This window comes from Spermophilus citellus (genome assembly GCF_964194105.1).
Source record: "Spermophilus citellus genome assembly, chromosome: 4".
Taxonomy (NCBI): Eukaryota; Metazoa; Chordata; class Mammalia; order Rodentia; family Sciuridae; genus Spermophilus; species Spermophilus citellus.
Window position 1 is genome coordinate 136,229,754 of NC_138185.1, and position 27,891 is coordinate 136,257,644.

Genomic DNA, 27,891 nt, shown 5'->3' on the forward strand with positions numbered 1-27,891 from the left:
GGGCTGTGCAGCCTGTTGGCAGGCACAGAGGCCCCAGCGACTCCTTGACCGCAGGCCTGAACAAGACCCACCCGCCGCGCCCTGCAGCCCAACGGTCGCTCCCCGCCTCCGGCCCCGCCCCTCCCAGGCCGCCCGTGGCGCGCCGGCGCCTGCGCAGTTGCCCCAGAGCGCCCCGACCGGGATGGCGGCCGTTTTGGAGTCGCTTCTGCGAGAGGAGGTGTCGGTCGCAGCCGCCGTGCGGTGGATCGCGCGCAGCACCCAGAGTTCGGAGGTAACAGCACCGACACGCCCCCAGGGCTGACCAGAATCGGCTTCCCGCGGGAGATACTGCCTCTCCAATCCCTTCCTCTAAGGTGCCTAGCTGCCAGCCCGGGCCGAGTGCACTCGGACCGGGCGCCGCTGCCCGGGCCGCCCACCCTAGGCGCGCCCTGCGGCCCCAGCTGCCCCGGACCTGGGCTGGCAGCTGATCCTCTCTCCCCTCGACCTCTGCTTCTTCCACAGGAGAGCCCGGGGGAGGCGGCCGTGCTGAACTCACTCCGGCCCCTACGGAAGGAATTCGTGCCGTTCCTGCTCAACTTCCTGAGGGAGCAGAGTAGCCGCGTCCTCCCGCAGGGCCCCCCAACCCCAGCCAAGGCTCCAGGAGCCTCAGCAGCCTTGCCAGGGAGGCCGGGGGGCCAGCCGCGGGGTGGCCGCGGGGCGCGCAGCCAGCTCTTTCCTACGACTGAGCCCCCGAGCACCGCTGCTGAGGCCCCTCTGACCCGCCGCGGGGGCAGGAGGCGGGGTCCGGGGCCGGCCCGAGAGAGAGGCCGTGCGCCCGGGGTCCCAGAGGAGGGGGTCGGCGGGGAGAGCCTGTCCTGGCCCGGAGGCCGGAGGCTTAAGGGCTCTGGTAGCCCCAGTACCCCCAGCCTCACGCTCTCTGATCCACCAAACCTCAGCAACCTGGAGGAGTTCCCTCCCGTAGGCTCGGTTCCCCCCGGCCCTGCAGGGTGAGAACCAGCCCTAACAGAGGAGATGGGTGGTCTGAAGCCTCTGCTAGGGAAGTTTGTAAATCAGAGCTGAGCTCGGGAAGGGTTGGAAGGTTGGGAGCGAGGTAACTATAATAGTGAGGGGATTTTTTTTGTTTGTTTGTTTGCAAGAGGCCCAGCTGTGGGGGGGTGGGCGTTATTTGAACATAGAAATTTGAGGAAAACCTATGGCTACTCTCAGCAGGACGAAGCCTTCACGCAGGATCAACCCAACTCCGGTGAGCGAAGAGCGGTCACTCTCCAAGCCCAAGATCTGCTTCACCTCACCCCCAATCAGCTGTGTCCCCAGTTCCCAACCCTCAACCCTGGACACTAGCCCTTGGGGCCTTGGCCTTCCCCCAGGGTGCAGAAGTCTGCAAGAGGAGCGGGAGATGCTCAGGAAGGAGCGGTATGGCCTTGCCGCTCCCTGGGATGTCAGCTTCCTCCCTTGTGGGGGACCTGCAGGGCTTTTCCTTGAAATTGATTTCCCCGTGGGAACTCTGGGTTTGTTTCCTGGGCTGGTCAATGTCTTCTCTGGAGGGAGTGTGTGTGTGAGAGAGAGAGAGAGAGAGAATGTGTATGGAAAGCCAGGCTAACTGCTCATGAGATCTCTCTATCCCCATAGCTCTAAACAGCTGCAGCAGTCACCTACCCCTGCCTCTCCCACCCCAGAATTGGGAACTTCCCTCCCCAGCCGGACTGGAAGCCTCACTGCAGAACCTGCTGACCCTGCCAGAGTGTCTTCCCCCCAGCGCCTGGAGCTGGTAGCCCTTGTCTACTCCTCGTGCATAGCTGGTGAGAGAGCTAGCAAGGGGAGCTACAATGGAGATACTTGTAGAACTGCAGCATAAGAGAATTAAATGAGCCATGTAAAACTGAGCCTTGGCTCCGAATGGTTCCAGTACTAAGGGATTTCTTTTTATATCCAGAGAACCTGGTCCCAAACCTCTTCTTGGAGCTTTTCTTCGTCTTTCAGCTCCTTACTGCCCGAAGGATGGTGGCTGCCAAGAACAGTGATCTTGAACTGAGTCAAGGTGCTCTACATCAGTGAGATACCTCATATTCTAGAAATGGAGACTACAGATGGGATAGCCCTTAATTAACAGTTTGTTACTATCTTTCTAGATTCCCTGGAAAGCCCACTATTCCAGAGCATCCATGATTGTGTGTTCTTTGCAGTGCAGGTTTTAGAGCACCAATTTCAGTGAGTTTCCTTTATTTTAATTGTCTGATTCTCTGACCCCTTGGGTTATATACTTGTACTTAACAGGTACAGTGGTCCTGGACCTTATCCTAACTATAATTTTGTGTCAAGGTTGAGTTTGTCTCCCCTAAAAGAATCTAATGTACTCAACAGCTGACCTTTGGATTTATGGCTAATATTCCTGGCCTGCTCTCTTGATCTGTGCACTGTAAGGTCTAATTTCCTTGCCCTTTGCCTCTGTTGTCTTGGTCTTTGACCCGTAACCCTACTGTACATTTCTGGACTTACACACCTGCTCCATGCTCCCAATACACTTTAATAGGGTGCCTGCTTCCTGTTTGCAGTCTGTATCTCAGTCTCAGTTATTTGTGCTCTTCTCCCTGTAGGGTTCTTTCCTCCTTGGACAAAGGGACCTTAAAGCTGCTGGCTGAGAATGAACGACTACTGTGCTTCTCACCAGCTCTTCAAGGCCGACTTCGAGCTGCTTACGAGGGCAGTGTTGCCAAGGTAGTGTTACCCCAGCTTAGATGACTACTAACCTGGACCTGACCATTCCTAGCTTTCATGAATTCAGGCAATCTGCTCATGACACTTAATTGTCATATGAGCTAATTCTGGGTAACAATAAGGGAGTAAAGTCTTCTGAGCATGACTTCCACAGGCTTTATAAAGTTTCTGATGTCTCTGCCATATTTTAGGTCTCTCTGGCGATGCCACCCTCGGCTCAAGCTGTCTCCTTTCAGCCAGAAACTGACAATCGTGCCAACTTCTCCAGTGACCGAGCCTTTCATACTTTTAAAAAACAGAGGTGAAATGGAAAGGGAATATTGAGGGAAGGAATAAGGCAACATTTTCTCTGTAATAGGCAGCTGTCTTGTTTTCATAGAAAATAGGAGTCTGGCACTAACAAGTAGTAGGTCAGTACCCCCAGGCTCTAATTAACAGCCATCATGAGGGCCAGTTGTTTCATTCTGTTTCGTTCTCATGGACTTGAACCCTTGAGTTTGACAGCCCTCTCACAGGTGTATAAACTACTCAGACAGGAGTATGCCAGGATTCACTTTCACTGCTCATGGATGTATGTGAGGCCAATGAGTGCTGCTGCTGGGTCTGTAACATTACCATCACATAAAGAACTTTGGAGCTTAAGGAAGGACTGTGGACAGGGCTGTCCTCAGTCTTCCAAACTAGGGAATACTTCACTGGAAATGAGTTAGAGATGGCTGTGCTGCAGCTGATCGGGTATTCTTATGTGTCTGTCAGAGATGTGTTCTATGAGGTTCTTCGAGAGTGGGAAGATCGCCATGAGGAGCCCGGCTGGGATTTTGAGAAGGGCTTGGGCAGTAGGATCAGGTGGGTACTCAAATGCTGGTCCCTTTTTCTTGCTTCTGATGGCATCTCAGTGATGCTTGGTAAGCTGACTGGAAGAAAGCTTTCCACCACTCCTTCCAGCCCAAAGCTATATATTCTTTTCTCCTCCTTAGTCTCTAGCTATTGACAACTCTGTCTCTACTCAAAAGGGATTTCTTTCCAGCTGCTTCCACTCAGAAGTGCCTTACACTTGTTTTATAATGGCAAATGGGAAAGTGCAAAGCTCTTAATCAAGGTTGCTTGAATTTTGGACCAAGTCATTGGCTAGACTTCCGCCTCTAATTTGGGCACGTCTGATAATTTTGCATAGATAGATGACTAGGCTGCAGAAAGAGTATTTTCTAACCACATACCTTGAAGTGGTCAAGGTATATGGTCCACATACCTGTAGTCCATATTGGTCTTGAAGTACACTGGCACTTAGTGTGGCCTGAAGATTCAAGAGGTGGCATTTCTTGTTTGGTTAAGTGTATCTTTAGCCTTGAGGGATCTTAGTGCTGAGGGTGTCCTTTACCTTCTCCCATGCCCCTATGCAGGCCAGCTCTGGAAAAGGTCTGTTCAAGTCCCTGGTAAATCAGCTGAAAAGCCCGAGGATTGGCTTGCTTGCTCAGATCTTTGTCTGTCTTACCTCCTTCCCACACACTCTACACCTGCTTCTTGTTCCTCAGAGCCATGATGGGTCAACTGTCTGCAGCCTGCAGCCATAGCCACTTTGTACGGCTTTTCCAAAAACAACTTCTCCAGGTAATAGCTTGTCAAGAAATTAATCTACAGCAAACTGTGGGTATTGTAAGCAGCCAAGTAAAGGATGGCACCCTGGACAGTGTGGATAGCCAAGTAGGCCCTTAGGTGACAGTTAAACTCAGGTGGCAGAGAAAAAAACAGAATGCTCTCTGATGTGCCCTGCACCTTTTGCCCTTCCCTGATCTATTACATTCTGTGTGTGTGTGTGGTTCTGGGGATTGAACCCAGGACTGCTCTACCACTAAGCTATGTCCCCAGCCCTTTTATTTTTTTATCTTGAAATAGGGTCTCACTAAGTTGCCCAGGTGGGCCTCAAATGTTACCTCCTTTTTCTTGTTTGGTGCTGTGGTAGAAAGCTGAGCTTAGTAGTCAGGTCTCTTCAAATCCTAACTCCAGCAATTCTAGGCACATGGTTACACTTGCAATTTCAGTTTCTTCACCTTTAGAAGAGGAATATAATTCCTCCCTCAAAAACTGTCCAAAGTGCCTAACATGGAGTTGGCATTTCATAAATGTTCATTACTTTGTGCTTATTTTGATCAGTCCTTTTCACTTACTTGTTTTCAATTTCCTTCCTTTCCATCACCCCAGATGTGTCAGAGCCCTGGTGGTGCTGGGGGCACTGTCTTGGGTGAGGCCCCAGATGTGTTGAGTATGCTAGGAGCTGACAAGATGGGGCGGCTGCGGCGGCTACAGGAACGACTTGTGGCTCCTCAGAGCAGTGGGGGGCCCTGTCCACCCCCCACCTTTCCAGGCTGTCAAGGCTTCTTCAGGGACTTCATCCTAAGTGCCAGCAGGTAAGTTCCCCTGTGTCTTGCAAAGGCAGGGTCAGGATGGGAGAGGTTTGGCTTCCCAGAAGGGCAAATCACTCTCTCTCCTTTGCCTGGAATAAATAACAGAGTAGAAGTAAGTGATCTCTGGCTCCTTTCAGCTCACACTTTCTAACTTCATTTTATTTCTCATTCTTTCACCCATGTAGGTAATTTCATTATTTCTCAGCCTCACCATCTATCATGTAGATCTTTTTTTGTATGGGGTACATACTCTCAATTCTAGTTCTTCCTACACCTCTAGCACTTTTTTTTTCTTTTCTTTGGCTTTCTTTTTTTTTCTTTTCTTTTTTTTTTTTTTTGTGCTTCCCAACCCCCCACTTCAGCTTCCAGTTTAATCAACATCTCATGGATAGTCTGAGCTTGAAGATACGGGAACTTAATGGCCTTGCCCTGCCTCAACATGAGCCTGGTGATGAAGATGGAGAGTCAGATGTAGACTGGCAGGTTAGAAAGCAGGACAAGGGAAATAAACAGGGTCTGACTTACGAGGGAAGGGATAAGTGCAAAGACAACAGATTTATAATTATTCTAGGAGGCTTATACTTAGGACCTTTTATTTCCCTTGGTGCCTTGCAGGGTGCACGGAGGCAATTTGCTGTGGTGCTTCTTAGCCTCAGACTTTTGGCCAAGTTTCTGGGCTTTGTGGCTTTCTTGCCATACCGGGGCCCTGAACCACCCCCAACCCGTGAGCTTCAAGATTCCATTCTGGCCCTCAGGAGCCAGGTGAATGATTGGGAGAACCTGGTAAGGAGGGAGCTGGGAGGTCCAGCAAGGCACAGAGGTTGACTGGTTTCCTTGGCTATTCTGGAAACCTGGCAGGTAGAGGGCATCATCCAGCCCCTTCTAGGGGCCAATCACTGACTGAGCCTGGCTCTCCCAGGTCCCTCCTGTCCTGGATGTTCGAGCTCTGCTGCAGCAGGGGCTGAGGGCCCGCCGGGCAGTGCTCACTGTGCCCTGGCTGGTGGAGTTCCTTTCCTTTGCTGATCACATTGTCCCCTTGCTGGACTATTACCGGAGCATCTTTACTCTCCTGCTGCATGTACATCGGTGAGTAAAGCAAGGCTAAGGCTCAAGAAAAGAAAGTGTGAACATTGCTCAGTCCTATTTATAAAGAGGATCAAATAGTGAACTTCATGTGTGGTTCCATAGCTGAGCCTTGGAGGAAGGGCAGAGGTTGACTGACAGAGACAGACTAGACAATTGTTTACCTTTCTCCTATGGCCCAGCCAAGAGAGAATACATATAGCAGGGGCTGCCAAGGCAACCCTGGTTGCCTATGTAGTCCGTTTTATGTCTGCTTTTGAGAACCACTTTCCCCGAGATAGCTTTCCATTACTCCATTCCATCCTTTGCATGAATTCTGTTCACACCCTCCATTTACCTTTTAGGAGCTTGGTCTTATCTCAGGACAATGAAGGGGAGATGTGTTTCCTAAACAAGCTGCTTCTGCTTGCTGTCCTGGGCTGGCTCTTCCAGGTGGGCAGAGTGAGGGTCCAGATGAGGTATGGTGACTACTGTGGTAGAGATGGGGACAAGAGCACTAGAGTGTGACCAAGGTAGGGGCCAAAAGATGAAGGTTCTTCAGAGGACCACCACTTGGCCCTGCTGCCTCTTGGCCCTGGTGAGGTCAGAGGTGTGGTGAGTCTCAGAAGTGCTGGGTGGAGCTTTGGCTGCCTTGCTCTCTTGTCAGATTCCCACATTCCCTGAGGATCTATTCTTTCTGGAAGAGGGTCAAGTGGATGCATTAGAGGTGGACACGGCAGCTTCAGAGCATGGCTTGGTGAGTGTTGGGGTGTAGCCAGAGATGTGGTCTGTCTGGGAGGGCCCAGCAGAAGACAGACTGTGGTAGTTGTTCAACCCTTACACATCTCCTGACTGTCCTACCCCTGAGCATTCTGGGGAGGAAAGGAAACCTGCTCGCCTGCTCTCCCAGCCCTGGCCTCTTCTCCCCCAGGACAGTGTGCCTGTGGTGGATCAGCAGCTGCTCTACATCTGCTGCCCCTACATCGGTGAGCATCCCATCCCCCTTAACAGTCCTTGGCCTGTCCTTTCATGAGTACCTATCAGATACCCGCATTGGTCTGATTCCCCAATACCTTGGTCTTTCATGAGGCTCTCCAGGTGCCATATCTTTATCCCACAAGTACTTATAGTACTGCATTCTTAGTGGGTGAGGAGGACTCTGAAACTAATACCTTAGACTTTCCTGATGCAGGAGAGCTCCGGAAACTGCTCGCTTCATGGGTTTCAGGCAGTAGTGGACGGAGTGGGGGCTTCGTGAGGAAAATCACCCCCACTACCACTACTGGCCTGGGAGCCCAGGCTCCCCAGACCAGCCAGGGGCTGCAGGTAAGAATAGGGAGAGGGCAGAGACTGCCCAGTGTGGGGAGGCAGAAGGAATCCCTCATGAGGCTGCTCCTTCCTTCCCTAGGCACAGCTTGCCCAGGCCTTTTTCCACAACCAGCCACCTTCCCTGCGCAGGACTGTGGAGTTTGTGGCAGAGAGAATTGGCTCAAACTGTGTCAAACACATCAAGTAAGAGTGGGTGAGGGTCCTATTCTCAATCTCTTTCCATTTGCCCTCTTAACTCCCTTTTTTTCTTTTGTGCTCACACACATGTGTTGCTGGGGATCCAACCCCGGGCCTTGTGCACACTAAGGAAGTGCTCTACCACTGAGTACACCTCAGCCTCCTTTTAACTTTTTTGTTGTGGTGGTGGTGGTGGTAGTAATTGAGGATTGAACCCAGGGGCTCTACAGCTGAGCTATATCCCCAGCCCTTTCTGTTTTTGAGAAAGGGTATCATTAAGTTGCCCAGGCTATCCTTGAATTTGCAATCTTTCTGCCTCAGTCTCCTGAGTCTTTGGAATTATAGGCCACCAGGTCTGGTCCTTTTTAATGGCTTTTTGTCAAACTGAGGAAAGTCAACTGTGGGGTGGGTGGAAAGGGAAGGCTGAAATTGCTAATATTCCTTGAAGGTAGTTCTGACCAAATTTCCTTGGAATTTGCAGCCCCTTTCCAACTCATCCCTTCCAACTACCCCAAAACCCTCTGTCCCTGCTGCAGGGCGACGCTGGTGGCAGATCTGGTGCGCCAGGCAGAGTCACTTCTTCAGGAGCAGCGGGTGACACAGGGACAGAAAGGGGGAGATCCAGCCCAGTTGTTGGAGATCTTGTGTTCCCAGCTGTGTCCCCATGGGACCCAGGCATTGAGCCAGGGGCGGGAGTAAGAAATGCCAATCTATTTGGACCCTTTCATCTCCTCTACTCTCCTATCTTAGCTTTTTTCTGTTCTCTTTCTACTCTTTCTTCTTTCACACTCATAACCTTTATTCTATTCTCCACCCCATTTTCTGTTCTTTTTTACCCTTCTCTATAGGTTCATATCTTTGGGCACAAAGTCCAAATGTTGAATTGAGAGAGTATGTAATGCTGTAGGACTAATGGCTTTTTTCTTCCTCCAGCATCTGGGGCAGGGTAGGGGTCTGAGGTAGAGACTCCCATGTCAGGGGTTTGGAGCATTTGGGGTGTGCTCAGGCTAAAATATATAGACTTCACTGAACTCCGTCTTTCAGGTTCTGCCAAAGGAAGAGCCCTGGGGCTGTGCGGGCACTGCTTCCAGAGGAGACCCCAGCAGCTGTACGTAGGAATAAGGCCTGAGCTAGCAGACCAGTGGTTGTGTTTGTGTGTGTATGCATGAAAGAGTACATACCTGTAGCTGTGTATGCAGCTGCTATAAGGTGGGGAGTTAGTCCTGAACTCTGGTATCCATCATTGCACCCAACCCTTCTCTGTCCTGACTCTGTAGTTCTTCTGTCACAGGTACTAAGCAGTGCAGAGAACATAGCTGTGGGGCTTGCAACAGAAAAAGCATGTGCCTGGCTGTCGGCCAACATTACAGGTTAGGTCCGGGAAAGTGGGGGACTGAATCAGATTTGGAAAGGTGGATTGGCAGGGTGCTGGGCAGTTTGGGGAGAAGAGACTCAGAGCCATCTGGAAACTGTGAAGGACATGGGTTGGCATGGTGAGCTTGGGTGGGCACTCCTATAACCCTGTTTCTGTTCTCCCTCTGCCCTGTAGCACTGATTAGGAGGGAGGTGAAAGCGGCTGTGAGTCGCACGCTTCGAGCCCAGGGTCCTGAACCGGCTGCCTGGGGGGAGCGGAGGGGCTGCTCCCGCGCCTGTGAGCACCACGCTCCCCTCCCCTCCCACCTCATCTCCGAGATAAAAGTACACAGCTACCCTACTCCCTTTGGCTTCCCCATTCCTTCTCCTTGCTCTGTTGCTGGTTTCTTTCCTTTCTCACATCAGCTCCAGGATTTCTGTATAGAAGCTTTATGTGTTACCTGTTTAGTTTCTGTTTCTTTCATTACTGAATAGGATTAGGTAGAGCAGAGCTGAATCAAATGGTTTTTCTAATGTTACTGACTTTAGTACCTGAATCACCCAAAAGGGCAAGAAGGAAAATCTAATATAAATTTATATTATACAGGTTGTAGTGGGAGCAGCTGGTAAATGGCTATGGATATCAATTCAGTACTGTTCTTCTACGTGGGACATAATGCTTGTTTAGTTACAGGCAATAAGAATAAACTGTACTCCTAACTTGATTTGAAAAATTCAGAGACTTTTTAGAGTAAGGGTCAGCAAAATGGGCCCAACTGTGCTTGCCACTTACTTTTGCAAATAAAGTTTTATTGGAACACAGCTATAGCCATTTGTTTACCAAATGTCCGTGTTGCGTTTGTGTTAAAATGGCATAGTAGTTAGAACAGAGATCTTATGACTTGCAAACCTAATGTATTTACTATCTGGCCTTGGTCAAGGAATAAAGATGTGGAATAAGGACAAAGAAGCAGTGACTAACAGTATGTAGGGGAGAGAGGAAAAGACATATGACCACTAAATACTGGTTGTCAGTAGGCAGATTTTTGTATTGAAACCTGAGAAAATGGAAGCATGAGGGTTAGAAAACATTCAGACTGTGTATGTCATGGGACAGTTTCCCAAAATGCTGTAAGATGCCCCCTAGGAGTTGGTTAGTTTTGACCCATGTTGAAAAATGTCTCTTAAGCTCTGTGGTAGCCCATTGTCCTTTGGCTTATCTGCTTCATCTGTTTCCTCTTGGGTTACCCACATGGTTGCTTCTCCTAGCTGTATTGTCCTACCTGAACCCCAGCTCCAGGGATCTCTTGGTCCAGATGCTTCACCCCCAGGACCAGATTTTCCTTTTCCTTCTCACTCACTCTACTGGCTGGTCCCCACCCCAATCCAAATTCTCTGGCAGCCTAGTCCCAGCCTGGCATGAGGTCTTATCCTGTTCTCTGCAGGATGTGCTCTCTCTGGCTGCTGGGCCCCGAGACCCTGATGAGGGTGTTTCCCCAGAGCATCTGGAGCAGCTCCTAGGCCAAATGGGCCAGACACTACGGTGCCGTCAGGTGAGACATGTCATGTGCTACATGAAGAAGGGTCTTCTGTTGCCTTATAAGTAGAGCCACACTGTCCCAGGGACAGTCTTCATAGCAGTAAGGATGACGTTCATGTCCCTTTTTCTCTCAGTTCCTGTGTCCACCTGCTGAGCAGCATCTGGCAAAGTGCTCTGTGGAGTTAGCTTCCCTCCTGGGTATGGTTCCTTTCTGTCAAACCCCTTCTCTCTTGCTATATCCCCTCAAAATCAAGGTTGGGTATAAGCAGGATTAGACATATCTCTTTTCTGCCTCTATTTTTAAAAACTTTGGCTTCCATCATGTCCCATAGTTGCAGACCAGATCCCTGTCCTAGGGCCTCCACCACAGCACAGGCTGGAGCGAGGGCAGGCTCGAAGGCTTCTGCACATGCTGCTTTCCCTGTGGAAAGATGACTTCCAAGGTCCAGTTCCACTACAGCTGCTACTGAGCCCAAGAAACGTGGGGCTTCTGGCAGATACTCGGCCAAGGGAGGTGAGTCAGAAGTAGCAGGTAGGAAAGCTTTTTTTTTTTTTTTTTTTTTTTTGTACTGAAGATTGAACCCATGGCTGCTTTAGCTATATCCCCAGTCCTTTTGAGACAGGGTCTAGCTAAATTGCTGAGGCTGGCCTCCAACTTATAGACCTCCTGCCTCAGTCTCCCGAGTTTCTGAGATTAGGCCTGGTGAGAATAGGAAAGCTTCTTAGTCTTCTGTAGTCTTATTTTGATAGTATTAGGGAGCTGTTTTTTCCTTTCCTTTTCTTGCATTTTTTTTTTATTGTTGGTCGTTCAAAACATTACATAGTTCTTAATATATCATATTTCACAGTTTGATTCAAGTGGGTTATGAACTCCCATTTTTACCCCGTATACAGATTGCTGTATCACATCAGTTACACTTCCATTGATTTACATATTGCCATTCTAGTGTCTGATGTATTCTGCTGTCTATCCTATTCTCTACTATCCCCCCTCCCCTCCCCTTTTCTCTCTCTACCCCCTCTACTGTAAATCATTTCTTCCACTTGTATTATTCTTCTCTTACCCCTCATTTCCTCTTATATGTAATTTTGTAAAACCCTGAGGGGAGGGGAGGGGGGATAGTAGAGAATAGGATAGACAGCAGAATACATCTTGCATATTTTTTATTTCCTCTTTCCTTCCTTCCCCCTGGTCCCTTTACTGATCTCTTTGATTTTCATGGGATTTTCCTACCCCACCAACTTTTCTTTTCCCTCTCTAGCTTCCACATATGAGAAAAAACACAACTCTTGACTTTTCTGAGTTTGGCTTATATCACTTGATATAACGTTCTCAAGTTCCATCCATTTTCCTGCAACCTTTTTATGGTTGAATAGACACCACTGTGTGTATCACATTTATCTATTCATTCATTGATGATCATACAGGCTGGCTCCATAGTTTGGCTATTGTGATACTATAGATGTGCATGTATTGCTATAGTATGCTGACTTTAATTCTTTAGGATAAAGTTTGTGGAGTGAATTTGTTTCCTTTATTCCTATTCCATGTTGAAATGGGACTCCCTATGCTTGTCTCGAGCTTCCATTTCTCTGAAATCTGCCCTTTAGATTTCAGTTTGTACTAATCAGGGTAACTATATAGTCCTCGAAATGCTGAGCTTCCCCATGGTGTGTTTTGCAGTGGGACCTGCTGCTCTTCTTACTTCGGGAGCTCGTAGAGAAAGGTCTGATGGGACGGATGGAGATAGAAGCCTGCCTAGGCAGCCTTCATGAGGCCCAGTGGCCTGGGGTAAGAAGTCCTCATCCCTTGTTTTAAATAAAGATATCAGGTGTCCTATGTCCCATTTATCCTGAAATGGGGCAAAGTGATGGAACCAAAGCTAAGTGGATATCTGTAAAGTGTCTTCAGGACAACCCTATAATTGAGGAGTAGCTGTTATAGTTGATCTTCAGATCTGAGTGGCCGCTGGCCGCTGTATGAGGGGCTTGTTGTGAGGGAAGGCAGGCAGGTGGAAAGCAGGATGGTACAGTATATATAGGTCTTTCTCATCAGAATAACCTGGACTCAGTTACTAGTTAATGTAGTTTTTTTCATCCTTAAAATAATGCCGGGCATGGTGGCATACTCCTGTAATCCCAATGGCCTGAGAGGCTGAAGCGGGAGGATTGTGAGTTCAAAGCCAGCCTCAGTAAAAAGCAAAGCACTAAGCCCCTGCCTCTAACTAAAATATAAAACAGGGCTGGGGATGTGGCTCAATGAATTCAATCCCCGGTACTCCCACTGTCCCCCTCCAAAAAAAAAAAAACAGAACTAATAATTTCAAGATGAAACATCAGCTGTGCGCCAGGTTGTTGTCTACTCACCAATTAGCTAGAGACTGATCTTTAGAAAGGGTGGATGTGTCCAGAATTCCATGTCTGCCTTTTCTCGCACCTTTCTACGTACTGCAGGACTTCTCTGAAGAACTAGCAACACTGTTTAACCTGTTTCTAGCTGAGCCCCACATGCCAGAACTTCAGCGGAGAACTTGTGAACTGGTACAGCCAAATAGGGGGACAGTGCTGGCCCAAAGCTAGGGCTGGGAAGTGGCCCTGTTTTGGGCGTCTCACCAGAACCCTGGAATCCTGCCTGTGCCTCAGGTGGAGCCCCAAGAGCCCTCAGCAACCCTTGCTGGGGTAGGTCTGTGATCAGATTTCCTGCTCAGGTGAGAAGTATGTGGTTACTGGGCATCCCACAGACTGCAGGCTTGCCACCAGAATCCTAGAGGAAGAAACAGCCACTAACTCTAACCCAGGAGCTGAAGAGCTGACATTTGCCACATGGATGCGAAATGAAATGAGGAGTGTGGGCTGGTCAATACAGGATTCAGACCTCACTTGCTGCTATCTCAGATCTCTCAAAACTTTGTGGTTCTGAGAAATCATGACAGAGTTGAATGACTTCTGCCTAACTTGTTAAGTTAAAACCTGGACTGCCATGTTAAATATGCACAACAGATTAGGTAGGACTTGCCCAACTGTAACCTGGCATCACCCTGGACTTCACCCCTGTGCAGGTAGTGACACTTCAGACTTGGTCTGTTCGGGGACATGCACAGGGAAGCAAAAAAGAATAAACTGTTTTAACAAAGGTTTGATGACTGTTCTTGCCTGTTTTTCCCCTTTGGCAGGTGGGCCTTGAGTTGGGAGTTATGACCTCTAAGTAACACCTGCATATTCAAGCAGCAAGATCATCTCACACCCCTGAAATGCAGTATCATCTCCTGTGCAACTCCCTCGGAAAGTTTAGACATTTAGGGCATTGTGCAGGTTCCATTCACAAGATGTTCCGTTGCACTACATGGTGAGGCAGCTTTTGCGACGTTGTTTTGTTAGGGCTATCGTGTCTGATTTGGCTCAGAATGTCTCAGAGCACGAGCAGCCTAATATAATTATAAACTTTTATAATTGTAAAAGTTCATTTTATAAGAGATGTGGTCTTGATAATTATAAACTTTGATAATATGCATTAAGTTAATTCCTGGGAAGTAACACCCAGGCTCTGCTGGGGGAAGGAGAGGGGATTTAGCTCTTGCTAAGTGGCTTTCCAACGTTTCTTAGGGGAAAAATTCGTAGCTATCAGAAAGGTCTCAAACCCAAGAAAGGGTAAGATTCTCTGGGCTAGAGGGAGCCCCATGTACAAAACAGGGAAGTCACATCAACATTGAAAAATAGGAGTGTTTCTCAGTCCTACTTCTCCCCAATATTGTTTATCAGTCCATGCCTTAAAGTTTCTTTATCTGAACCTTCTTTCCTAATCCAATATTTTTTTTTTTTTTAGATCAGTACCAGGGATTAAACCCAAGGTCACTTAACCACTGAGCCCCATCCCCAGCCCTTTTTTGAGACAGGATCTCACTAAGTTGCTTTAGAGCCTTGCCTTAGCCTCCCAAGCCATGGGAAGTCTAGTCTTTTCTGAATGCTTGGGAATTTGAAAAAGTGGTTTTGATTTTTGGTACTGGAGATCAAACTCAGGACACTTCATCCATCCACACTAGGCACAGAGCATACCACTGAACCATGCCTCCCACATGGGATTTATTTTTATTTTTAAAGATGGTCTCACTAAGTTGCTGAGGCTAGCGTTGCAATCCTTCTGCCTCAGCCTCCCAAACTGCTGGGATTACAGGTGTGTTACTGGTTCCTGGCTCTGCATGGGACTTTTTTTTTTTTTAATTTTTAAATATTTTGTTGTAGTTGGACATAATACCTTTATTTGATTTTTATGTGGTACTGAGTTGAACCCAGCACCCCCGCGTGGGACTTTTAATTTATAAATGTTCTGACCTTTTTTTTGGTCAACAATTTTAGGAAGAGGGGAAGAATACATAAATTAGGGTCCTACATATATACGCTGTTAAAAAAATAACTGAAAAATAAGCTTAAAAGCATATTATAAAAACAATATAACTTAATCTGAGGTAAGAGAAAAAGGAAACCCTACATTTTCAGAAAAGCAACTCTTTGCTGCACTGTACAGAAATTTACCCTTTTAACCACATCTCAATCCCCATACAATTATCCTCTTTTACCAAAATTTGGGGCAAGAAAATTAAATGGGAATTTCTCCCGTCCCTGTCACCTCTAGGTAAAATACAGAATCTTCAGAGCTCAAATTCAGCCAGGCTAAGTTACAAGAAAACTGAATCCACCCTTCATCCATCCTAGAATTGGTAGGGCCAGAGCAGTAGCTCAAGGGACTCACCTCCGGGTAAGGGAAGGTAAGGTCTCTGCAATCAAGTTTCCTCCTGACAAACTGCTTACCTCCTCTTCCAGTTCATTTATCTTCCTTCTTCAGAGGTCATTTTTTAATCTCATTGAAATCCCTCTTGCCTTGTCAGTAGCAATCATCTGGCTACCCCCACCCACCACCAGTCCTTAAAGGGCCAGGGCCCACATCCCAACCTGAAATCTGTCCAGGCTGTGTCTACGCTGCTCTCCCATCTTCCTGAGCCCTGAAGTGCTCAGAAGCAGCAGTGCTTAACACTCCTGACTGCTGCAAAGACCCAAATATCCGCTCCTAGGAAAGGGAGGGGGGAAAAAGCAAAAATGAATAGTATTTGGAGAAAAGATTCTGAGTCTGTGTTGTGATTTGTGCAGCTGATTTTTTAAGCCTTTTTTCTGTTCTGGTCCTTTGTGATATTCTACGCGGTTGAGCTGAACACTGGAGGCAGCTCCAGAGTGGAGTCTTGGCCAGTGCCTGCTTGCCTTCCCATCAGCCTGAGGGCTGGGCCGAACTAAGAAGGCATCTTGCCAAAGCACTGCAGTTCCCCAGCTCTGCTGATTATGCCCAACTCTGGTCCTTGAGAGGCCTGTGTCATAGTCCCAGAGATGAGAAATAAAGGTGAGAAATCCAAAAAGTGAGTTGAACTTCATTCTCTCTGGACAGCGAGGGCCAGGAGCTCAGGCTTCTTGTTCTGCAGAGGTGACTTGAGTACTGAGACAGGGCTTTCCTGGCAACTCTGGGCTAGTGCTATCTGTGTAGTCTGTCACTACAGGTAGCCTCAGTTTCTTCTCATCTCAGGTTGCTAACAGTTAAGGAGGAGCAGCCATAGCATTTCTGGAGCATCCTGGGCCTGCATCTCAGCAGCACCATCTCACTGGTGTGGTGCTAACTACCAAGGAAGGAAGCTAGCCTGGCCACAACCAGTGGTTGCTGCTTAATGAAGGAGCTCAGGAGATGAGGCGGGAAGCCTGGTGCACCCAGTTCTACCTGAAAGCAGAAAGGGAAGAGATGAAGGTACAAACAGCTGGAGGTGCCAGGGCCACTCTAGCCCCAAGCACCTGGGATGAGGTGATGGGAGATTCACCCCAGACTCCACTGGCTTGGTGTCTAAGACCCCTGGGCTCTGCTCTTCACCTCCCACTGATTGGTTCAGTTCCACTCCCATTTGGACTTGAACTCTATCTATGAATAATGATTTTGCTCTGCTGAGGCTGCTGCTTTTACCTTGCAATGATATGTCTTCTAAGGACCCTGGGGACAACCACAAGATGTAGGTTACTACTAGACTCTGATACTAGCAACTTCAGCTGACAACACTCATTCCTTCCTCTCTGATTCTCCACTGACTCCTTTACTTTGAACCCAAGAAGTTCCTGGCCACATTTTTTTAGAACACAGCTAGACAAAGAGGTCCCAAGTATGTTACAAGGCTGGCTACTAGCTCTATATCACCTGTGCCAAGTAAATGACTCTGGTAATTTCTTTCCCTTCCATGGTGACAGGCTGCAGGATCCAGGCACTGGGCAGTATTTCCCCTCGGACCATTTTTCTGTTGGGTCTTGGCATGGATGTGTCATATACAGACTGAACTGCCATGATAGACAGGTGCCCCTGCAGACAGAGATGTTATGTAATGAGGAAAAAACAGGAACAGGCTCAAGTGTAATTAGTATAGTAGAAGTCAACACTGGTCTTGCCTTGAAGCCACCCATGACCTAGACCCAGCCGCAATTTGCCCTCATCCCCACCAGAGAAACCAATTCCCATAGATTACCACCAGCAAGGCAGGCACCTCTTTGGCTTCCACGCAGACACAACAGAAATCCCGTGGTTGCTTCAGTGCACACACGGTGGTATCGCACACCAAGTACACTGGAGGGGTGGAGGTAAAGCAGAGTCAGGAGGCCCATTGACAGATCTAGTCCCAAGTCTTCTTTAGCCTAGGAACCTCCCCTTCATCCTATGACTTGACATCCAATGAAATCTTGGATAAACAATCTGGAAGTAGGCTAAGTATCTGGTCTCTCAACAAGGCTGCCTCCAACCCTCTGCCTCTGTCCCCTGGCCAGAGATCATGGGACACACCAGAAACCAGGCCCCATGGGAGCCTCCCTCCCTTGGGCTCACCTAGGCTGATGCTCTTGTTCACCCGCTGATGTAGCCTTGCTGTCTGAATGGGCTTGTGATACAGGGGCCACAGGGTAGGGTCACTCACAGCTGCCCATACATGAGATAGTGGCTGGGACACCACACCTGCCCCTAGGAAGCCATGCCGAGTAGAAGAAAACTCCTTATAGTAAAGGTGCACCTCCTGCTCTTCACCCTGATAGCTAAGGGACACCAAGGATTGGAAAGAGGAAAAATTAAGAGTTGTTTTTTTTTTTTTAAGAGGTTTCCTAAGATACAAAGGAGGAAATCAGGTTAAGAGACTCCAGGAAGGCAAGGTGGAGAAGGGGAAGGAGAAGAGAAGCCAAGCAGGACAACAGGGTTAGGATCAAGAACACTGCAAAGAAACTTACTTCCAGCCAGCTGTTGCTTGGCGGCTGAAGAGATTGTGTAGATTATTGGAACAAGCAGCCATTACCTGGGGACAGAGCGGCCATAACCAAATTAGTAGGCACAGTATATCCCAGCCTCTAGGTTCAACTTTCTGATCAGTGTTTAATAAATATACATTTTTCAAGATGGCAAATCACTGAAGAAGTCTACAAGCCTTGGTGGCCCTCATTTGCCCAGCTCTTTTCCTCTTCCTCCCCACCTAGCAGAGGTCTGGCTAAAGCAGTGATGGGGAAGAGTGGGAGCAAATACTCACATCAGCCATGGAAGTATCTACCATGTGTTTGGCCAAATCCTGGTAAGAAGAGGAGAAGCTGGATGGGCTGGATGGAAAACAGCGGCAATTGCCCGAGGAGGTTCTATAGCCTACAATAAAGAGGTGGAGGTTCTGGGATAGCACTGAATGTCAGGGCCTCATGACAGCAACAGCTCCCTATCAGGGGTAGGGACACTGGACTGACAGTTTCTGGCCAGTGACTCCCTATGATACAGTAGGCATAAATAAGTCCCCAAACCAGGCAGATATCTATGCCCCACCCCCCTGCCACTCACGGTAAGCTGAATTCTTCCAGACAGATCCAGCCAGATACAGGTTCCTCACTGCAGAATGGGCCTGCCCATCCCCTATCCAGGTGTCTCTGGAATCAGGCAAGTTTGAGTCCCCCTGAAGAACAGAGGTCATGCCAAAATAAATCCTTTATGCTTTATGGATCAATGATATATTGGGGGTGGGGAAGTATAACATTATTATAAAAAATATAACTTAAAAAATTCATAGAGGGGGGTAAATGCCTTTCTAAACAGGGCAAAATTTTTTGCACATAATAAATACATTGGCGATGGGGCTGGGGATGTGGCTCAAGCAGTAGCGCGCTCGCCTGGCATGTGCGCGGCCCGGGTTCGATCCTCAGCACCACATACAAAGATGTTGTGTCCCCCAAAAACTAAAAAATAAATATTAAAAAAATTCTCTAAATAAATAAATACATGGCGAGAGGATTGAACCAAGGACCTCGTACATGCTAAGTAAGTAATCTACCACTGAGCTACACCCCCAGTCCAATAATTAATATCTTGAAAAACAAATTTACAACTGGCAGCTCAAATAACAAAAATGGATATTTTCTTAATATGCAGAAGGGCCACAAAAAATAAAAAGCCCAATAATCAAATAGAAAAATGAATATAGGGTACAATTAGTCACCATAAAAAATTGACAATGTCAAGACACAAGAATAGAACTATATAACTAAAATACTATAATATTAGTAAAGACTAAAGAACCTTGATAATACTGTTAAGCAAAGTATGGTAGGCACTGTAGGTATGTAAGTAGGAACTGTTACATATTATCAATTGAGAATATTAGTTGATATACTATGGAGATATTTATCAGCTGGGCATGGTGACTCACACCTGTAATCCCAGCAACTAGGGAGGCTGAGGAAGAAAGATCTCAAGTTTTAGGCCAGCAACTTAGTAAGACCCTGCCTCAAATAAAAAAATAAAAGGGGATATTGTTCAGTAGTAGAACACTCTGGGTTCAATCCCAAACAACAACAACACAAACACCCACTTTGTGCTGCAAAGGGACAGCGAAAAGACAACACACATGTGGGGAAAATTTTGTAAATTATACCTGATGAAGGACTTTTACTAGAATATATAAAGAACTCAAAGACAAAACTTCAATTTAAAAAAAAATGAGCAAAAGATCTGAACAGACATATCTCCAAAGAAGATCCACAAATGGCCATCAGGGAAATGCAACTAAAACCATGTAGTACCACGTCACATCCACTCTGGTGGCTACAACCCAAACCAGTCATCCCTTAGCTTGTGCAAGGAACTGGTTCCAGGACCTTCTGAGGATGTCCAAGTCACTTAAACACAAATATTTGCATATAATCCATGCAAACATTCCACTTTTTCCTAAATACTTTAAATAATCTCTATGTTATTATAACACCTAATGCCATGAAGTAATATGTAAATAGTTTTAGGGAACAATGAGAAGAAGAAAAGCCTGTGTTCAGTGTAGATATAACCACTTTAGGCTGGTACACATCAATAACAACATTTAAAAAAAAATGTTTTCAACCTGTGATTGGTTAAATCTGTAGATGTGGAACCTCTAAATACAAAGGACAGATAGTAACACCAACTGTTAGTGAAAATGTAGAGAAACATATATACTGCTTAAATACTGCTGACGGGAATGCATATAGTGCAGCCACTTTGAAAAATAGTCTGGCAGTTCTATGATCCAGTGATTCAAACCCAGAAGAAGTGAAAAAAAATGTTAATTTAAAAAAACCATTAAATTAATGCTATTGCTAAAACATATTTTGATTTACCATCAACAGAAATACAGCATCGAATCCTTTTTAAATATTTTCTTAGTTCTCAATGGACCTTTATTTTATTTATTTTTATGTGGTGCTGAGAATCAAACCCAGTACCTCACACATGCTAGGCAAGCGCTCTACCATTGACCACAACTCAGTCCCCAGCATCGAATCTTTAAAAAAAAAAAAAAAAAAAACCTTCCACAGGAATGTTCATGACGGCAATAATCATAAGTGACAAAACGACAGACACAACCTGATAGACAACTTTAATGTCCATCAATTGATGAACAGATAAACAAAGTGTGGTCAGTTCATACAATGCAAGATTATTTGGCCAGAAAAAAAAGAATGAAATTTTGATATATGCTACAAATGAATGCATCCATATTATGGATTGAATTACTGTCTCCAGTAAAAGATATGTTGAAGCTCTAACCCAAGTATCTATGAATATAATCTTATTCAGTAGTCAAGATAATCCTGGATTAGAGTAAGCCCTAAATCCAATGATTGATGACATTATAAGAAAGTCATGTGAAGACACAGGAGACACACATACATGGAGAACAACATATAAAGACCGGGAGAGATTGTAGAGATGCAGCTACAAGTCTAAGAATGCCATGGATTGCTGGTGACCACCAGAAGCTCAGAGAAAAACATGGAACAGATTCTCTCCAAGAGCTTTCTGAGGGAGCCTAGTGTTGCTAACCATGATTTCAAACTTGTAGCCTCCAAATTTATGACAGGGTAAATTTCTATTGTTCTAAGCTACCCTGTTTGCAGTAATTTGTTACAGAGATTCTAGGAAACTAATAAATCCTGAAAAATATTATGCTAAGAGAAAGAAGCCAGTGAAAAAAGACCAGTCATCATATGATCCCATTTATATTAAATGTCCAGAATAATCAAATCTTTCTGTAGAGACAGAAAATAAATTAGAGGTTGCCTAAGGTTGGGGAATGGTAGGTTTGGGGAGAAATGACGAGTGGCACAGGGTTTCTTATGGCAGATAATGAAAAGGAAGATTGCAAGTTAGGGTTTTTTTTTTTTTGCGGGGGGGTTGTTTGTTTAATATCTTTTTTAGTTGTCAGTGGACCTTTATTTTATTTATTTGTATGTGGTGCTGAAAATCGAACCCTGTACCTCACATATACCAGGCAAGTGCTCCACTACTGAGTCACAATCCCAGTCCAGGATTACAAGTTTGAGGCTAGCCTCAGCAATTTAGTGAGACCCTAAGAACTTAGTGAGACCCTGTCTTCCTATATTTAAAAGAAGTAAATATAAAAAGGGTTAGGGATATAGCTCAATGGTTAATCCCCAATATGAAAAAAAATTTAATAAAAATACTAACAAATTCTTAATTGAACTAGAAAATCTGATCCTAAATTTCACACAGAAAATAGACAAGGGTCTGAAAAATCTCAGGAAAGGAAGGGCAAGGTAGGAGCTTGGGAGGACTGGTGCTATTAGAGAGTAGACTCATTCTAAGCCCTAGTACAGGGAAAAGGGACACTGTGCCCTGGTGAGGCTAAGATGAATACCTAATAATCACTACAGGGACAAGCAGATAGCCACCCAAAGGAATAAAGTTGGATACACACCTCAAAACAAATGTGAAAATAATTATAAATGGAACAAAGATTTAAATATGAAAAATAAGACCACAGCAGTTCTAGAAGAAATCAGGGGAGAAATTCTTAATTAGAAACATTCTCCATTCCAAAGTTACAAAGAATTTCTATTGAGAACTTAAATACTATAAAAATAAAGTTGATAAATAAATAAATCTTTCTTAACACTTTTTTTTAAACCCAGGGGTGCTTATCCATTGAGCCATAACCTAAGCCCTTTTTATTTTTTGAGACAGAGTCTCACTAATTTGCTTAGGGCCTTGCTAAATTGTTGAGGCTGTCCTTGAACTTGCAATCCTCCTGCGTCAGCCTCCTGAGTTGCTGGGATTACAGGTATGTGCCACTATAGCTGGCTGATAAATAAATATTTCTGAATGGTCCCAAGCAAAACAAGCAAAGTTGATAAAGAGTGAAGCACTGGGAAAAAATATCTGTAACTCATTTAAGGCAAAGGGTTAATTCTTGTTATTATATAAAGAACTCTTAAAAATTGGTAAGAAAAAAAACCAAGGAGCAAAGGACATAAACAGAGGCTCAGAAAAAAGAAAAATATTTAAATAGATGTTTTTTTTTAAATAAAAGAGATCCTATATGAGAAAAATGAGACACTATTTTTTTACGGGAAAACGAAACATTTGTAGAACACCATGGCACACATCAGTAATCCCAGCTATTCCAGAGGCTAAGGCAGAAGGATTGCAAGTTGGAGGCCAGCATCAGCAATATAGAGAGATGCTGTCTCAAACATAAAATGTTTTTAAAAAAGAGGTCAGGGGATACAGTTCAGTGGTAGAGCACTTGCCTAGTATACATGAGGCCCTGTGTTCAATGCCCAGCTATACAAGGAAAACAAAACCAATGAACAACAACAAAAAAAAACTGGAAAAATTGATGAGAGAATAGGGAGAAACAGACTCCTACCCTTTGCTAATGGGAATGTAAATTAGTGTATCTGTGAGGGTAACTTTATCAAGAGGTATCAAAATTTCATATGCATGTACTCTTTTTTTTTTAAATATTCATTTTTAGTTTTAGGTGGACACAATATCTTTATTTTTTTTAATATTTATTTTTTAGTTCTCGGCGGACACAGCATCTTTGTTGGTATGTGGTGCTGAGGATCGAACCCGGGCCGCACGCATGCCAGGCGTGCGCGCTACCGCTTGAGCCACATCCCCAGCCCGCATGTACTCTTTATTTTTAATGAAGACTGAGGGGTGTTTTTAATACTTTTATTTATTTATTTTTTAATATGGTACTCAGGATCAAACCCAGTACCTCACATGTGCTAGGCAAGTGCTCTAACACTGAGCCACAACCCCAGTTCTCAAATGCATGAACTCTTTGTACAAACCTACTTATGGAAATTTATCCCACAGGTTTATCTGCACATATATGAAATGATTCAGGCACAAAGTTATTCACTGCAGCATCATTAATAACAGCAAAATACTGAAAATAACCTAAGTTGGAAGAATAGTTAAATAAGTCACAGTACATTTCTACAATGGAGCGCGAAGAAGAAATGAAGAAAAAAGTTAGTTCTCCACATACTCAAATAGAAAGCACTCCAAGGTACACTGGGTGGGTGGGGGGAGGTAAGAACAGTATGTATAAAGATCTCTAGGAGGATCCATCCAAAAAACTACACTGCTTTCCTCGGATGGAAAAGGATTAGGTTGAGTGAGAATAGGGATTCCCTATCTACCTCTACATATTGTTGGCATAACTACAGCCATCTTCGTTTCCCCACTCCCATTTTATGATTCAAGTTCTGTTCTTCAGAAATAACTGCTGTTTCTTCCTTGAGAAACAGAAACTTGCTTATTTTTGTCTTCAGAAATGAAAACTTGCATTCACCAAAATCAGGTGACGCTTGCTATGCCAATCACAAGAGCTAACCCCGCCCCTAACCCACGGCCTTTACTTGGCCTATTAAAAGTAATTCTTGAGAGAGAAGTTGCTGTTCTCTCTGACTGAGAGAGTCTGACAGGTTCCTGACAATAAATCTGCTTTTGTTTTTGTCCTTGGTGTGTCTAGGTAGTCCTGTGCCAATTTCCTTTCACATGTTTATCTTTTTGCTTTTTTACTATATGAATATATTATCTGTACAAAATATCAAACTTTAAGAAAAACAAGAGATAAACACTATGCAGCTGTTAAAAATGAATGACTCATTAGCCTCAAAAAATAAAATAAAATACTTGGGAATCAATTTAACAAAAGAGGTGAAAGACTTCTACAATGAAAACTATAGAACACTAAAGAAACAAATTGAAGAAAACCTGAGAAGATGGAAAGATCTCCCATGCTTTTGGATAGGCAAAATTAATATTTTTTTAAATATTTATTTTTTATTTTTATTTTTTTTAGGTGGACACAATATTTTTATTTCATTTTTATGTTGTGCTGAGAATCAAACCCAGTGCCTCACATGTGCTAGGCGAGCACGCTACCACTTGAGCCACATCCCCAGCCCCCAGGCAAAATTAATATTGTCAAAATGGCCATACTATCCAAAGTGCTATACAGATTCAGTGCAATTCCAATTAAAATTCCAACGTCATTCCTTATAAAAATAGAAAAAACAATCATGAAATTCATTTGGAAAAAATAAGAGACCCAGAATAGCCAAAGCAATCCTTAGCAAGAAGAGTGAAACAGCTGGCATCACAATACCAGACCTTAAACTATACTATAAAGCTATAGTAACAAAAACAGCATGGTATGAACACCAAAATAGATATATAGACCAATGGTGCAGAATAGAGGACACAGAGACAAACCCACATAACTACAGTTATCTCATACTAGACAAAGGTGCCAAAAACAATCATTGGAAAAAAGATAGCCTCTTCAACAAATGGTGCTGGGAAAACTATCTTCAACAAATGGTGCTGGGAAAACTGGAAATCCATATGCAGCAAATACACCCCTCTCTCTCACCACACACAAAACTCAACTCAAAGTGGATCAAGGACCTAGGAATTAGACCAGAGACTCTGCTCCTAATAGAGGAAAAATTAGGCCCAAATCTTTATCACATTGGATTAGGCCCCGACTTCTTTAACAAGACTCCTAAAACTCAAGAAATAAAACAAAAAATTGGGCTGGGGATGTGGCTCAAGTGGTAGCGCGCTCGCCTGGCATGCGTGCGGCCCGGGTTTGATCCTCAGCACCACATACCAACAACGATGTTGTGTCCGCCGAGAACTAAAAAAAAAAAAAAAAAAAAAAAAAAAAAAGAAATAAAACAAAAAATCAATAAATGGGATGGATTCAAACTAAAAAGCTTCTTCTCAGCCAAAGAAACAATAAGGTGAACAGTCTACATTTGGGCAGCAGATTTTTGCCACATGCACGTCAGACAAAACACTAATCTCTAGGATATATAAAGAACTCAGAAAGCTAAGCACCAAAAACAACAACAACAACAAAAAAACAACCCAATCAATAAGTGGGCTGAAGAGCTGAACAGACAATTCTCAGAAGAAGAAATACAATCGATCAACAAATATATGAAAAAATGTTCAACATCTTTAGTAATTAGAGAAATGCAAATCAAAACTAACTACTCTAAGATTTTATCTCAAGCCAGTCAGAGTGGCAGTTATAAGAATACAAGTAACAATAAATGTTGGTGAGGATGTGAGAGAAAAGACACACTCATACATTGCTAGTGGGACTGCAAATTGGTACAATCACTCTGGAAAGCAGTATGGAGATTCCTCAGAACACTTGGAATGGAATCACCATTTGACTCAGCTATCGCACTCCTCAATCTATCCCCAAAGGACTTAAAAATCAGCATACTATAATAACGCAGCCACATCAATGTTTATAGCAGTTCAATTCACGATAGTTAAACTGGAAGCAACCCAGATGCCCTTCAATAGATGAATGGATAAAGAAACTGTGGTGTATATACACAATGGAATATTATTCAGCATTAAAAGAGAATAAAATCATGGCATTTGCAGGTAAATAGATGGAGTTGGAGAATATCATGCTAAGCAAAGTAAGCCAATCCCAAAAAACCAAATGCCGAATGTGTTCTCTATATAAGTGGATGCTAATCCATAATGGGGGAGGGGAGGTATGGGGGAAAATGGAGGAACTGTGATTGGACAAAGGGAAGGGAGTGGAGGAGAAGCATGGGGGCAGGAAAGATGGTGGAATGAGATGGACATCATTACCCTAGGTACATGTATGACTACACATGTGGCGTGACGCTACATTGTGTACAATCAGAGAAATGAAAAGTTGTGCTGCAATTATGTACAGTGAATCAAAATGCATTCTGCTGTCATATATACCTAATTAGAATAAATAAATTAATTTCAAAAAATGAATACCTCAGGCTAGATACAGTGGTACACACCTATAATCCCAGCAACTCAGGATGCCAAGGCAGGAGGATCCCAAGTTTTGAAACCTAGCAAAACTCTAAATAAATAAATAAATAAGTAAAAAATGAAAAGGACTAAAGATATGGCTCAGTGGTAGAATGCCCCTGTGGTCAATCCCCAGTACCACCAAAAAAAGAAAAAGAAAAGTCAGCAACAAATTTACTGATATGCAGTGATATATAAAATATATTTTTAAGGGAAAAAGCAAAGAAACAAAGTGGGTACAGCATGCCTCCATTATGTGCTTTACAAAAGATAGTCATGTTCACATAGCTGCATATATCTTTGGAAATAAAAACTGAACTGGGATAAGATGACTGCTTTTGGGAAGGCAAATAGAGACTGAAAGAGGCACTTAAAACCTTGTCCTTTGCTGTTGTTTGAATATTAATATATTTACCATGTGAAGTTTTATTTATAAAGTGAATTTCAAGTGTTTATCCTCAGGCAGGATTTACTCTGAGCTCTAGATCTAGATCTATATTTCCAACTGCCCACTTGATTCTGATTCCTACACCTGGATTTCTCACATCTTCTACTCAATAAGGGAGAAATCAAATTCATGATCTTCCCCACAAAACTTGGTCTTCCTCCAGTGTTCCTTGTCATCATTGATACCATCATTCCTTCAGTTGCTCAACTCAAGTTGTATGCCATTTTTGACTCCTGTCTCTTACTTCCTCTGACATTCAAGCTCTGCAGATGCGCTCCCCATTACACCCACCACCTGTTTCTTCACTGGCAGTACCCTAAACCCAGGCAACCACCACCTCTAGCCCAACTTTGCCACAGGCCTCTTTTGGGTCTCCCCATAGCAGCTCTTGCCTCCTCCTCTTACGATTCCATCATTCTATTCCCCTACTTAAACAAAGGTTTTCAAGAGGTTTTTTTCTTTTTTAATCCACTGAGCCACACTCCTAGCACTTTTTATTTTTTATTTCAAGACAGCATCTCACTAAGTTGGTTAGGGCCTCACTAAATTCAACAGCTTTTTGTCACTTTGGGGGAGTATCAACATCAAATGGATTAGAGACGGGCCAGAATTCTCAATATAGTCTATATGATTTGGCCTTTTCTAGGCTTTCTCATGTCATTTTCCCATCTCATTACATATTCCAGCCACAGTGGCCTCCATTTAGCTCCTCAGACTCTCCCTTCCTCAAGGCCTCACTTACTGGACGAACAACTCTCCAACACCAGTACCACTTTGTTTATATTAACTACTTCTTAGCCTTCTGGTCTCAGCCTAAATGCACTCTCTTCAGATAATTTTATTGACCTTGCAGAATAGGTCAGATCCTCTATTTTGTACTGGCTTAGCATCACTTTTTCAAATAACCTCTTGCAACATTAGCCAGCAAATAAGCTGTTTATCCTCTAACAGTCTGTTTAAGGAAAACAGTTTTGGTCAGGCGGTATGGTGTACACCTGTAATTCCAGTGGCTCAGGAGGCTAAGACAGGAGGATTGAGAGTTCAAAGCCAGCCTCAGCATCTTAGCAAGGCCCTCAGCAAGACCCTGTCTCTAAATAAAATACAAAAAAGGGAAGGGGGTGTGGCTCAGTAGTTGAATGCCCCAGAGTTCTATCCCCAG

The 27,891-nt window shown here is 44.7% G+C and overlaps 2 protein-coding genes across 19 annotated transcripts in view; one reads left to right on the top strand and one right to left on the bottom strand.

Moving 5' to 3' along the window:
• Window positions 1-67: 67 nt before the first annotated feature.
• Window positions 68-13,369, top strand: CDAN1 (codanin 1). Of its 5 annotated transcripts, none has more exons than XM_081289606.1 (28): window positions 68-271; window positions 502-986; window positions 1,210-1,413; window positions 1,630-1,799; window positions 1,934-2,038; window positions 2,130-2,208; window positions 2,595-2,715; window positions 2,907-3,016; window positions 3,472-3,561; window positions 4,248-4,323; window positions 4,915-5,120; window positions 5,480-5,600; window positions 5,733-5,879; window positions 6,037-6,203; window positions 6,545-6,632; window positions 6,847-6,936; window positions 7,111-7,165; window positions 7,372-7,505; window positions 7,588-7,691; window positions 8,222-8,380; window positions 8,730-8,793; window positions 8,977-9,055; window positions 9,235-9,383; window positions 10,484-10,591; window positions 10,713-10,776; window positions 10,911-11,092; window positions 12,263-12,370; window positions 13,033-13,369. In XM_081289606.1, exons 1-28 carry the CDS (start codon window positions 182-184, stop codon window positions 13,156-13,158), a joined length of 3,681 nt encoding a protein of 1,226 aa, XP_081145732.1. In that variant the 5' UTR covers window positions 68-181; the 3' UTR covers window positions 13,159-13,369. The 5 variants fall into 5 exon arrangements, 4 of the variants coding, with proteins under 4 accessions (XP_081145732.1, XP_081145733.1, XP_081145731.1 ...); XM_081289605.1 differs by having other exon boundaries at window positions 137-271; window positions 1,207-1,413; XM_081289607.1 differs by lacking the exon at window positions 12,263-12,370 and having other exon boundaries at window positions 1,207-1,413.
• The window catches only part of STARD9 (StAR related lipid transfer domain containing 9), a 168,849-nt gene continuing 146,026 nt past the window's right edge, over window positions 5,069-27,891 (bottom strand). For 7 of the 14 annotated variants that reach the window (XM_081289596.1, XM_081289593.1, XM_081289591.1 and 4 more), the window contains 7 exons: window positions 18,455-18,566; window positions 18,159-18,268; window positions 17,866-17,930; window positions 17,474-17,676; window positions 17,121-17,218; window positions 16,799-16,957; window positions 14,870-16,333 (listed from right to left, as the gene is read on the bottom strand). In XM_081289596.1, the coding sequence (XP_081145722.1) occupies window positions 16,232-16,333; window positions 16,799-16,957; window positions 17,121-17,218; window positions 17,474-17,676; window positions 17,866-17,930; window positions 18,159-18,268; window positions 18,455-18,566 (849 nt within the window). In that variant the 3' untranslated portion in view covers window positions 14,870-16,231. Of the gene's footprint in view, window positions 5,207-6,537; window positions 6,671-14,869; window positions 16,334-16,798; window positions 16,958-17,120; window positions 17,219-17,473; window positions 17,677-17,865; window positions 17,931-18,158; window positions 18,269-18,454; window positions 18,567-27,891 lie in introns of those variants that run through there. The other 7 variants (XM_081289589.1, XM_081289590.1, XR_014021416.1 and 4 more) reach the window with 6 other exon arrangements.

Excerpts from the sequence above, each read along its gene's own strand:
- CDAN1 (XM_081289605.1), top strand. The coding sequence starts at position 182 with ATGGCGGCCGTTTTGGAGTCGCTTCTGCGAGAGGAGGTGTCGGTCGCA. Across the intron at positions 1,800-1,933 it reads CTACTCCTCGTGCATAGCTG|AGAACCTGGTCCCAAACCTC; the intron begins GTGAGAGAGCTA and ends TTTTATATCCAG. Across the intron at positions 10,592-10,712 it reads AGACACTACGGTGCCGTCAG|TTCCTGTGTCCACCTGCTGA; the intron begins GTGAGACATGTC and ends TTTTTCTCTCAG.